This window comes from Bombus fervidus, chromosome 14 (genome assembly GCF_041682495.2).
Source record: "Bombus fervidus isolate BK054 chromosome 14, iyBomFerv1, whole genome shotgun sequence".
In the NCBI taxonomy this organism is placed as follows: Eukaryota; Metazoa; Arthropoda; class Insecta; order Hymenoptera; family Apidae; genus Bombus; species Bombus fervidus.
In genome coordinates this window covers 72,233-85,222 of record NC_091530.1, presented here as the reverse complement: position 1 = coordinate 85,222, position 12,990 = coordinate 72,233, and the positions used below count along the sequence as shown (strand labels likewise).

Genomic DNA, 12,990 nt, shown 5'->3' with positions numbered 1-12,990 from the left:
AAAAAGAAATTAACATAGCGATTCAATTACATACGATATTGTCGACACGATATCATTCATTCTATGAAAGAGTCCATATGCGCGCGCGTACACACACACACACACACACACACACACACATTTAAATCCCATTCAATTAAACTCTTATATTTATATCCTTTGTTTCGTGAAAGAATTTCAGTTTATTACAACAATTACTAAATTTGTTTTGTACCTTTTAGTCGTACCGGTTTTATAGTATATAGAATTGACTTTATTTACCATATCTTTAACAATTACAATATACATTACAAGTTCATGTATCTCGAATTCCTTTTTGAAATTATTTATTTATTTATTTCGTACGTATAAACAGAATACCAAGTTTGTTGAAACTCACGCGACAGAAGATTTATTTGCTTCAATTGCCAATTTCATCGAAAAGGATGTAAAACGAAGAAGAAGAAATAGGAAATTCTGACTCCTTTGTGCTTTAAATTTGGGCGCGCGCGAGCGTGTGTGTGTATGTGTGTGGTGTATTCAAATGTATTTAAGTGAAAGTCAAGAAAAGTTAACAAAAACACTGTAATTCGTAACATAACGTTGCGAGTATTTAACAGCTACGGCGTGTGAAGCTGGTATTGCTGCAGGAAATTAAGAAAATATTTGGCATCGATATCCGGTACATGGATTACATAGTTACTTATACCCGTGTATCGTGAACTGTACATACTTGAAGAAAATTACTGTAAAGAATAGTTGTAAATATGTAACTATGCAAGAGAAACACCGATCGCATAATAACATTATTTGTACAAATGAACTGTTTAAAAGCCTATTTAGTCATCACAGTAATATTCGTCACTCAAAAGCACAAAATTCTTTCATTCGTTCATAATTTCTCTATCTCTAATCATTTCCGAGATATTGCAGAAAATATATTTCTGATACTAAGTGTGGACGATTGCCGATTAAAGAAAGAAAGAAAAAATTAAAAAGAATACGTATGGGCTAGGCTGTGAATCTACAAAGTTTCATGAAAATTGGCGTTTCCGACTTAGGTGATGTTCCTTGTATATCAAATAGATTATTATCGACCTATATATAATACACTAAATCTATATATACTATTTCATTAAATCTTTTATTCTTTTCAGTGAAACCATTGTCTGTAGCAATATTAAGTAATGAGCACGCACCCCTTAGCGCTGGACGAAAATATGACATAAACTGTATGACTGTTGGATCCAGGCCACCAGCAAAGTTATCGTGGTACATGGATGGAAAGAAACTTACTAATTACACGGAGAAGGTATTTTGCTTTGTATCGTTAAATTTATAAAGATTTTTCACTAATATATGATTTCATACTTTGTTAAATAGTGATAGATAATAGCAAACAGGTTATAATAATACAATAATTTGCATTACAGAGTCTAGCTTCGTAATCTGTTCTAACGTTATAACCTTTAAATATGTTTTCATCGAAACATGTCTATAACACGAATTCTCTTAAACACCTCTATAAAAAGACCTTTTTTGTACACAATACATGCTTCTAAGGTATGTAATCACATTATGTTCACATTGCAAGTTTGGAGGATAAAAGCTGCTCGCTTTTCTACATTTCCATATATTGTACGTATCGGTGTAGTCTTTATAAAATCTTGGTTGATCCTCGGAATATATTCGGAAGAATTAAACTCATGTAATTATACACATGTAGGGTCAGGAGCAATAATCACGGCACAAACATAAGTCATGGACTGCGTTTGAAATCGAAACTATAACGAAATTAAAATTGAAAGTACATATATTAACACAATCAATTGCAGATCTTACGATCAGTATCGCGACTCACTTATTCTTCTCTCGCCGGACGGCCGTTAAATTTTCCGCATACAAATCTCGACGTACAGCTTTCTCCGAAAGCAATCCGACTCTCTTGAACCTCGATTCTCTATTCCGTTGGTCTGCCCGTTCACCGCCGCCGTTTGTACTTTATACGTAGACAGTGTCGCCTCGAAATAAGCAGCACGACCGGGACCGGACAATTGCTTATTACAAGTCAGGTATGTTATTCGGCTTGACTTTTTTCTCGAACGAAACACGAGAGGACACACGGAGAAGGAGCAAGAGGCTCGAGACAGCGGCCGATCACAAAGCGATTGGCATATAACACGCGATCATCGCTAATACTGTTATGAGAAATCACCATAAGTATTCTATTCGTCTTTTGTCAACCGGCGTTCGCTGTTCATTTGACCATACAAATTTACGAAGAAATTACAATTTCTTTCTTTCACGGATTTCGTACTCGTCCCCGGATCTCTTACTCTGTCGGCGACTTCAAAAAAAAAAAAAAAAAAAAAAAAAAGAAAAAAAGAGGGAATTGTGAGTTGCTTATTTCGAGTCAAAATTGTATGTGTTGTACTGATCCGCACGACGAGACGCGCGCTTATACGTTCAAATCTCTTGTCGAAATTAAACTGTCCGTGTCGTTGCCGATGAACCGGCTCTGACTTCTTATCCTTTCTTCCTTCGCTTCCCTGCAACGGTAACGGTTCGGCTACGGTTTGGCAACGGTTTTCGCTCTTGCCTCGCTGCCCTGCCGTCCCAACTGTCGCAAACATACATCTGTACACACACGTGCGATCTCCCTACATATATATATATATATATATATATATATATATCTTAGAATAGTACTGCATAATAGCGTCCATGGGATAATTCCATGAATTTGTATTTATTTTCTCATGTTGAAGGTATCTCAAGATGGTAACATGACAAGTTCGACGTTGATATTGAAACCAACGTTGCTCGATCACGATAAAGTAATCACTTGCCGTGCAGAAAATTTCGAAATTCAACGAGGTATAGTCGAAGACACATGGAAATTAAATGTATTCTGTAAGTATAAAATTCTTTTATATAAAATATTTTTCAGGAATACAAACTATTGCAATTTCAATACTTCTATGGATATTCACTTTTATAATATTCCTTCTCCTTCTTTCTTTATTTTTCAGTTGTACCAATTTTACATCTAGAGTTAGGATCGAATATGAATCCAGACGATATCGAGGAAGGTGATGACGTATACTTTGAATGCAAAGTACATGCTAATCCTGGCGCTTACAAAGTTATATGGAGGCATAATGTAAATTTTAGTTGAATATACATGTAAACATATTATGTTATATAACATGTTTATATATATATATATAACAATGTTTAAATTAGAACAATATGGTCTATTCTAAACTATTTCGGTTATAGGCTAATAATAATAAATCTAATAATAAGGCTGTAAATAGGGCTAATGTTTCATTTAATCCATCAATGTCCATACCGTTACAGGGAAATATTATTCAGAACAATGCAAAAAATGGTGTAATAGTGCAACAATATGGCTTGGCTTTGAGGGAAGTTAATCGTTCTCAAGCAGGCAATTATACTTGTATTGCTAGCAACGTCGAGGGAGATGGTTACAGTAATACTGTCGAACTTAAAATCATGTGTAAGTTTCTGATGCTTCTAAACATCTTTCATCACTTTAGAATATAGAATACGTTATTTACACAAGATATAATATATAATTATATTAAATATATATATCCCTGTATCAAATATACGTATTTGTTACATATAAAACAATTAATGTCATTTGTATGATCAATATTGTAAAATATATTCTTGATACTAGAAAATTCAACATTTTATTTATATTTTTTAGACAAACCTATTTGTTTACCTGACCAGAAACGAATTTATGGCGTAGCTCGTCACGAAGATGCCCGAGTAACGTGCAGCGTAGAAGCATACCCATCTCCAGATAGTTTCCGTTGGACATTTAACAATACGGAAGAAATGGTAGATGTACCACAGGCACGGTACAAGAATTCTACACGTCATAGTCAAAGTATTCTTATTTATCGACCAATTACAGAAATGGATTACGGTACAGTGTTCTGTTGGGCAAGTAATACCGCTGGCCAACAAAAGAACGCTTGCATATTTCATATCATTCCTGCAGGTATGTTATATATGTGTATATATATATATATATAAATTATTGTAAGATAATTATTGAGAGCAATTGTTGTTTCATTCCTCAAGTAAATGGAAACTATAGAATACCCTATTGTAACTTTTCGGAACAATATATTACTAGTTTGAATATTCTATCCGAACGAGATCTTAAAATGTATATAAAACATATACATGCATATATTAGAAGTGGAGATACCTACATTTTTCTTTTTCATGGATTCTATACTCAATAAAGCTTCATTGACGTTTGACAAATCAATTGCATGCAAAACAGAATCATGTTCTTACTCCTATTTTTACCCAATCGTATCGTATGCTGTATATCTGGAAAAAAGAAATGGATGCTGATATTTATAGAATTGTTTTTAGACATCAAAGAAGTGAAAAACGTTTAGATATAAAATTATCGGTTAAGGTTTATATTTGAATCTTATACGTAATTTAACGTTGTATTAAAATCTAATTACATTACCCGCATACAGATTAAGCTGAGCCGTCATTAAAGACCGATATCCATCTATCCTATATATATTTTCATCATTGCGTATCATTCAGTTATGTGTTGATTGTCCCAATTTAACGAATGGCATATAAATATTTCTTGTAATTGTATAATATATAGGCGCAAAAATTCGTTTCGTTTATCAGAATAATGCGCGAAATGGGAACGGTGAAATGATAGTATATCTGTAAAATGCAGATACATGTACATACTTACATATCGCTATGTCTTGAATTTATCACAAGAGAGAGTTAGTTTCTCTGCGTGGTTAAAGCAATTTCGGAAGTTCTTACTCTTGTAAAATGTTAAACCATACCTTCACCTTTGTGAATAAAACATACAATTTCGAAGTGAGAGCGAAGGTTAGGGAAAGATACGAGATAAAGTCCACATTGATATACACCTATCAATCAAATATTTGAAATTAATTTTCTTAAAAACATACCTCTGCGTGGAAAAACCTTATTGCATGTTTTCAATTTATCTTCTCATATAATATCATCTTCTCTTCGGTTGTATCGTCAGTTACGAGATACATTGTATAAGATGTAAGCGTAATAAACCTGGAATACTCTCGTAAGAAGTATCCTCAGACGAAATAGAAAATTTTCATGCGTATGCTGTATGTTACTACGTTTGCAACATTCTTACATATGAAGTATTATAATTCTGTAAAATGTGATAGATCATAAAGTTGGGATGCAATCAACTCTGGAACTGTTAGTTGCCTTTGTGTGTGTGTGCGTGTGTGTGGTGTATCATAAATCGGTAGCTAAACCATACGTGACGTCATTCAATGGTATTACACGATGCAGACAAGTAGGGTTCAGCTATTGATTTACGTTAATCTTCGGATCTAGTTTGACACACTCTGCTATATGAAACGATATCATGTGGCAAATCGTTGTATTAGCTTCAACCAGCGATACAAGATAAAAAAATTATCGGTAAAAAAAATACAGGATGCAATTAAAAAGAATTAAATTGACTTTAATATCTCCTCCACTACTACACTTAGAAAATAATTATGTATTTACACCACCTGATGTTCCCATAATACCGATATCAGTATCATCAATATATACATATATATACATTGTGGTATATGATTTTGAACTTTTGTTGTGCAAGCCGTTTACGAAGACAAATATGTAATAAACCAAGAAAGCTTTAGGAAGAGAGAGAGAGAGAGAGAGAGAGAGAGAAAAAGAGAAAGAAACAGACAAAGAGGCAGAGACAGAGAATCTACCGCAAGATTATATCCAAGACTACCATAATTCCTTGCCGAGATTTAATAATTGAAATAATTGGAAATAGGATGAAACATGCATATTATGAAAAAGTACAATTTTGTATCTATTTTGGATTAGTTTTTGGTGTGTGGTCTATTTTCGGAATATTTCTGTTTTATCATTGTGTTGTTATTTCATCGTTCCCATTTCACTAATTAATTTGATAATTTAGAAGTGATATACTGTCAAAGCCGATTTTGCGACACTATATTGTACTATTGTAGGAGCCGAGGAAAAATGAGGGCTCCGGCAACGGGAATCAAATCCGCAACACTTGTATCCTGTGATTGGCCAGCCGCACCTTAATAAACTTTGCCAAAGCGCCCTCGCTAATTCCTCGTTGTTATTGCTCCTTTTGACGGGTATGGAGGCCTCGGCCCCACACTATTACAAGGTAATATTTATACGCCATCCGTTAAATCTAGAGAATTATAAATATATCACTATAAATTTAATGATAGCTTATCCGTGCTGCTTTTTCCCTGGTAGTACAGCCATATTTTTCGGCCCAGGAGCAATGTATCAGATCAGATATTATATTTGTAAGCATCGGATATTTAAGCAAGGATTAATATGATGAACAATGTTCTGATATGAACCTTTCGACGATGATTGTATTTTAAATCACGTCGATTGCTATACTATTTGTTCATTTTTCGCCATCTTGTTCCCATACTGATCCCATCTCTTCTACTCTTCAATATCAAACTTGCACTATAATACCTGTGTATGCACAATGCACATCTTACGCAGGATCTCAACATCGCTGACTGTTTTCCCGTTCTTCTAATTTTCCTTTTCGTTTTCATCACTGTCATCGCAACAATCGCGATCACTTCTGTTGCTGATGTTGGTTAGGTACTACTTATGGTCCCTCCTATACTTCTCCTTTTTTATAGGTCATTTCTTCCTCTCCTTCTCCTTCTCCTTCGTCTTTTTCTTCTTCTTCTTCTTCTCTTTCGTCTCTTTGCACAATTTCTTACGGGATACTTGTAAATTATTCGGTTAACAACTAAAAGTTGAATGAACTGATACGCGAAGATTCTTGCGTTGATTCTTGAAAGTTTTCAAAGGTTCGCTAAAGCTTTAATAAATGCCAAATATAGTCTTTAAACTCTCATGAAACTGGAAAAAGATTAGTTTCTACATATTCCACAGATAAGGTATACGAAGTGCGAGAACGCGCAAGCAAATAATCATCCCATAATAAACGTCTAAAACTAAGGGTATGCGGTATCATCTCGAGTGTCGGAATCCTGAGTTTGTTGACGAGTACGACGATAGCCTCGACTTAATAGCTTCAAGAGTGGTCGATATGTTTTGCGTTCCTGTCTAAATCGCCTCAACGTCTCAATCATGAAAATATCTGAAGAGAACCTCTTTTCTTACCATTCTAAGTAATCAATAATAATGTCGTATTGATAATTTTCGAGAACATCAACAGAGAACAACAACAGTAAATAAGCTATAAAAAAGCTTGTTCCTATATTTAATAAATTTAAAGATGGAGCTATCAACAATATGGTAACTCTGTAATGAACATGTCCTATACTCCTCCTCCCTGCCCAGGTTTATGTGTGTTCAAGCCCTTGCGGATATATTATATCGATGCATTCCTCCTCATTTTTAAATCATTACACAATCTATCGTTTTTGTTTATGTTTATGTTTCTACAGGAAAACCTGAATCTCTGTACAATTGCACGCTGTCTAATCAAACAACCGATTCACTCTCGGTGGAGTGTTGCGTTGGTTTCGACGGTGGTCAACCGCAGCACTTTCTTCTTGAAGTCTTTGATCAGCATACAGGAGTACTGCAAGCAAATATTACATCCGAAGAAAACGCTGTTTTTACTGTTCACGGATTACAATCTGGCAAAATCCTTAACATGGTTTTATATGCCGTAAATGCGAAAGGAAGGAGCGAACCCACTTTGTTGGAAGGATTTACATTAAAGATTGCTGAGAAACAAACTGGTAAGTAATGTTACATATTGTCTATACTGGTATTATCCTGATCCTTTACTATTCGATTTCTCCGATAGATACATAATTGACTTTTAGATCGCGTTACATTTATTTCGAAAATATATTGCATCGAACTAGTCTTCTACTGCTTCTGTTTGAAGTGCAATTTCGATATTTGTTCGCTTCAGATAAGTAAATGATCTTCGATTAGCATTATGTATAACAAGTTACTGTTATTTGTATGCGTGACAATAGTTTAAACCTTTCGTGGTTCGTCGATATTAAATCGAAAATTGTTAATGTTTGAACATGTTCGACATGAAAGATAACATTTTCATTTGTGCGTTCCCTTTCATTAGTTCTCATCTTTATATCTATTTCAATCTACCATACTGAATGTATATATAAAAGCTAGCAATATTTTCTTTTATCTTTTCCTGTATATCGTAACTTGTTAGTATGCAAATCATCATACTTGAATTGCAGTTTTCGCATTATTTTAAATTTCCTGTTATTATGCATTGCAAGTATGGTATATTGCAATTTTCAAATGACGTACAAATTGTCGTTTTGACACAATTACATTCATGCATATATTTTGTTCGCAGGAATACCAGTACCATTCGAAATTTCCCCATTATTAGGAGGGTTGATTGGAGTAGTAACTGCATTGCTTTTTGTTACTATTACTATTCTAATAGCTATGAAAATTAGAAATGAACGAAGAACTCAAAGACCAAGTGATCTACCGCTAAAGAAAAGCACCGCACCCAGTTCCGAAGATTTGTATGATACAGAAGATAGAAATCCAGATGTTGTACCAATAAATAAAGGTATGTATACTAGAATCTATATTATATTATGTAAAACTTATCAGCTTATGGGGGATAGAATGTGGTATGCACATCTCTGTTATTGCAAGTGTTTCTTTTTTTTTTTTCTTTTTTTTTTTTTTACTTATGAAGGATCAATACGCACTGTCGACCAGTGTCAGTCACCAGCGACTCCACTGGATTCATTGGAGTATATGAGCATATGCAATATATAACCACACGCATTTGGTCGCGGCAATCAGTGAGTCCCCAGCGAGCACGGAAACACGAGCAACGCAAACGCGGCTCGCTGGTCTGTAATCAGTAGAGACTAGTGCCTTTTAACAAATGGAAGTAACTTTATAATTAGAACAGTTTCTTCAACATCCTTTCCGTTGACGTTCTCTACGATATTCAGAACTTTCGAGTCTCCGAGCTTGATCTGTGCGTTTTGTCGCTTGGTTTTTGGTTGCCGGCGACTGATCAATAGTGCCAATAGGGACCCTCAAGTTTTAAAAGTTCTCATAGACAAGCAAGTAATAATAATAACAACAATAATAATAAATTTGAAGGTTCTGATTACCAATTGACGGGATCAATATCTGGCACTCCGTTAGCCACGCAAAGTACACCGGATGGACTTACGGCGACCTCGCTTTCTATACAACAAGTGACTCACCTACAAGGATTGTCACCGTATCCACACGAGTATAATAATTATCCGGCATTATCGGTGAGTTACGTTGGTTCTAGTACTTCAATTTGGTTTGCTTTCTTCAATAGAAAGTAAATTGTCCTTTCTTTCGGTCTTTCTTTTATTTTTCTTTTTTTTTTTTTCTTTTTGTTTTGTTTTGACAGATAATTGTATTTACAGTAACTGAAGAAAACGTTGTTCTCTATGAAAAGACAAATCAAAAGGCGTATACAAACATTATTGCATAAAGAGCAGTTTTAAATGAAAACTTCTGTTTCTAATACCAATATTTGCACACAGATACTTATTGTATTTATATCAGAAGAATAATATGAGAAGGAAATACATATGTACATAGTACTAATTTTGTATAACTGAAAGTAAAAATAAAATAAATTTGCGAATAACAACAGTGTCAATATAAAGCTGTTCAAACCATAGAAAAAATAGCTCTTATTATGTAATATTTGACATAACTAACTTTTAATTATTTTTGTTAGAATTTTAGAGATTTGCTTTGTGGCGAAATAAATTAGATAATGATAATTATTATTTAACATATTCTAATAATTATCTAATAATAATAACTATACGTACATATTATCATGATAATTGATAACATTTATTTCAAGAGATATAATGTTTGCTTTAAATATGGCCTGACCAGTACTGGGTTAATTCTAATCCTAGATATGCGGTGAAGTGGAGAGAGGAAGAGACACGTAAACTAAAAAGAACGTGAAAGTTTTAAATTATAACTGTTTCTTTGCTGTAAAAAGTTATTTAACAATTATTTATTGTTGTTTTTTTTTTCAGTTTTAAAGTTATTTATTGAAAGGAATTACTATCGCTGTATGTCAAGACAATGTCTGACTTATATTTACATACATAAATAAAAAACAAAAAACTGACGTTCGCACAGAACGAGCGAATGTTAGATATTGGTCGGTTAAAGTTTTTAATTTGATTAATGCTTATGATTAGAAGAAATTAATTTTTCAAAATTGCGATTGATTTAATCGATCGAAGAAGTTGGATATCAGTCGCTTATTAAGTAATTGTCCAGACTAAATTATTATTTTTTATTGCATTGAAATGCTATTTGTAATGAAACGTACCTACAAAAGGTAAACGGAAATTTCTGGAACGTTAACACACAAAATATAATGATACACAAAAGCTATAGCTTTTTCGCTTCAATAGTAGTCGAATGAAAGAAAGATCATCAAATCTTTTTTCACGAAACCATATCGTAAAACGATAGGACATTGTAAAATAATACCATAATTGATATTTTCTATTAATTATTTTATAACAGATACCTTTCTCTTGAAGTAAGCGTAAATTTTGTCTTTTAAAATAGGTTCTGCACGAGTCAAATGCTCTGCTACTCTAACTATTTATAAACATTTTCGTCGAGCATATTATTAATGTTCAAAGCTTTGAATAACCGAGGACATATTGTCCTGATACTTGAAATTTGTTTCAGAGAATCATACAAACTATTCCATCTTGTAGCGCCAGGTCGACCAACAAGGAATCATCTCCAAATGTAAATCACCGATTTTAATGAAACTTACGAACGATGTTGTTCTCGAAAAAATATTTGACATGTATTTGTTTTACGGGCCGAAATTTATATCGAAGAGGTGAAGACAAAGCCCCAAAGCTCGGGGCTTGGAAACATATTTTACAGAATATTTTTGAAGCCATTACTTTTAGAAAAACAGTTTAAAGTAACAGCCAGTTTGTTCTTAAACAGCAGAATTCAGCTATGTGAACAACTCCGGGAAAAAATTAATTCAATAAAAAGATTTAATAAAAATTCACATATTTCTGCTGATTTTTAGTGTAAAAAACTGGAAATGATGTTAACAAGTTTGAGAAAATAGTACATATTTTCAGAGCATTGCGCCTAATCAAAGTTGGAAAGAACGCGAGCGGAACGAATGCGAGCGCGACTGATCGCAATGGAATCAAACCCAGTCCAATCTCATACGTATTTTCGGCTACAGCTTTCATGTACGGTGCATTGGCCGAAATAGTTACATTTATTAGTCGCTTGATGAGCGGAGCGAGCATAGTATCTCCTCGCGTACTGATACTTTGTGTTTCGCTGGTTTTCTTTCCAACTCTGCATAGTACGTAGATAAGCGTTACGATAAATATATAGATGTAATTCTTAGTAAGTATAAATATTAAGAGATCAGGACTGACTCAATAACAATAAAAAATACATAAACTCGTCGTGTTACGCCCATCATATAAGTAATGTCCATTCTCACGTTTATGTATGTACATATGCAAATTTTCATTTATTGCGCAAATATGTAAATTTATTTACTGTATAGTTTTATTGCATAATGCGACTTATTCTACAAGTAATAATGTAATGTTTTTTTTAATCCTTTTCAGTTATCAGACGAGGTAACGTACGCCGAATTATGTTTGACACGTCCATCGGCATTATCAACGTTAGTAAGCGATACAACGTTGACTGGTGCAAGTGGAATTGGCAGTTTAAGTACACTCGACGGTTACGGTAGTGGGGTGATCGTAGGTGGTAAACCGTGTACAAGAGAAGCTACGATTTATGCTTGCATAGATCACAACGCAAGACCATTAAAAATTGATCCATCATCTACTTCACCGTTCACATTGGCATCTCTGTCGACAAGAAATACATTTCGGGACTGTAATGTCTCAACAATGAATAACAAACACCCCACAAGAGAAATTGTTACTGTACGTACACCGTTAATATCAACCCAGGAAAGTTGTGTATAGGGATGCGATTCTGACGCGCTGAATATCAACGAATACTATGTTTGATCTGTTGTGCGCGTCTATTTCTCAAATCTGGTTCTACAACCATTTGTCCTATAACGAAACGTACATACATACATATATGATATTTGATATGCGACAAGTGTGTAAAGTAGTTAACAGAATTAACGTCAGGTGGACTAATCAATCATTAATTGTCAAATATTAGTGCGGTAGCGAAAGAATACAAAGGAACAACGTGTCCTCTTGGTATATTAAAAATAAAAATAAAAATAAAAATAAAGGGTGATATTAATGTTAATCTACGAATTGTTCAAAGACACTGATAAGTTAAGTTTAAATTTGGTCAGTAAGACTGATTTAAATATTATGTAATCTTTCATGTACAGGGTGCCCCGTTTATTGTAAGCAACTAAATTGTTTCGCCCGTTACTTGAAATGCAAAAATATTCACGGTTGCATGATTTAAAGATCTGTTTTTAATACTAGATGGACATTTCAAGTTCACAAAGCTATAAGCTTTCCGTTACTCCTGTTATAACTCGTACCAATTGATCGAAATACGGATGATCAGTGGTTATATCGGTTCTCAATTTTTCGTTAATGTTCAATATACATTACATCATTACGCATTTCACGCATTAAGATATTAATTACCATTTCTTCACCCAACCTCCATATTTTTCGAATTACTTACGATATGTAAATACTTAGCATTGTGTTTAGCGTATTAAACTATAATATTTCGTATAACTGTTAATGATATCCATTCGGGTGATATGAAAATTTCTATGACTGATTTTTATCCATAAAATGCTGATTTACCTTTCACCATCGTATGATGACAAAAACTCATGGTGTTACACAAAATGATACGAATAACAGTGTGCGAATTGTCAAT

At 33.8% G+C, this 12,990-nt stretch overlaps 1 protein-coding gene across 11 annotated transcripts in view; it reads left to right on the top strand.

Annotated features, from left to right (window-relative positions):
- The window catches only part of LOC139993925 (nephrin), a 110,620-nt gene extending 98,242 nt beyond the window's left edge, over nucleotides 1–12,378 (top strand). For 6 of the 11 annotated variants that reach the window (XM_072016097.1, XM_072016099.1, XM_072016101.1 and 3 more), the window contains 10 exons: nucleotides 1,137–1,291; nucleotides 2,748–2,892; nucleotides 3,012–3,142; nucleotides 3,343–3,502; nucleotides 3,719–4,018; nucleotides 7,506–7,805; nucleotides 8,405–8,629; nucleotides 9,181–9,341; nucleotides 10,792–10,854; nucleotides 11,718–12,378. In XM_072016097.1, the coding sequence (XP_071872198.1) occupies nucleotides 1,137–1,291; nucleotides 2,748–2,892; nucleotides 3,012–3,142; nucleotides 3,343–3,502; nucleotides 3,719–4,018; nucleotides 7,506–7,805; nucleotides 8,405–8,629; nucleotides 9,181–9,341; nucleotides 10,792–10,854; nucleotides 11,718–12,089 (2,012 nt within the window). In that variant the 3' untranslated portion in view covers nucleotides 12,090–12,378. Of the gene's footprint in view, nucleotides 1–1,136; nucleotides 1,292–2,747; nucleotides 2,893–3,011; nucleotides 3,143–3,342; nucleotides 3,503–3,718; nucleotides 4,019–7,505; nucleotides 7,806–8,404; nucleotides 8,630–9,180; nucleotides 9,342–9,466; nucleotides 11,238–11,717 lie in introns of those variants that run through there. The other 5 variants (XM_072016106.1, XM_072016100.1, XR_011801487.1 and 2 more) reach the window with 4 other exon arrangements.
- Nucleotides 12,379–12,990: the final 612 nt, after the last annotated feature.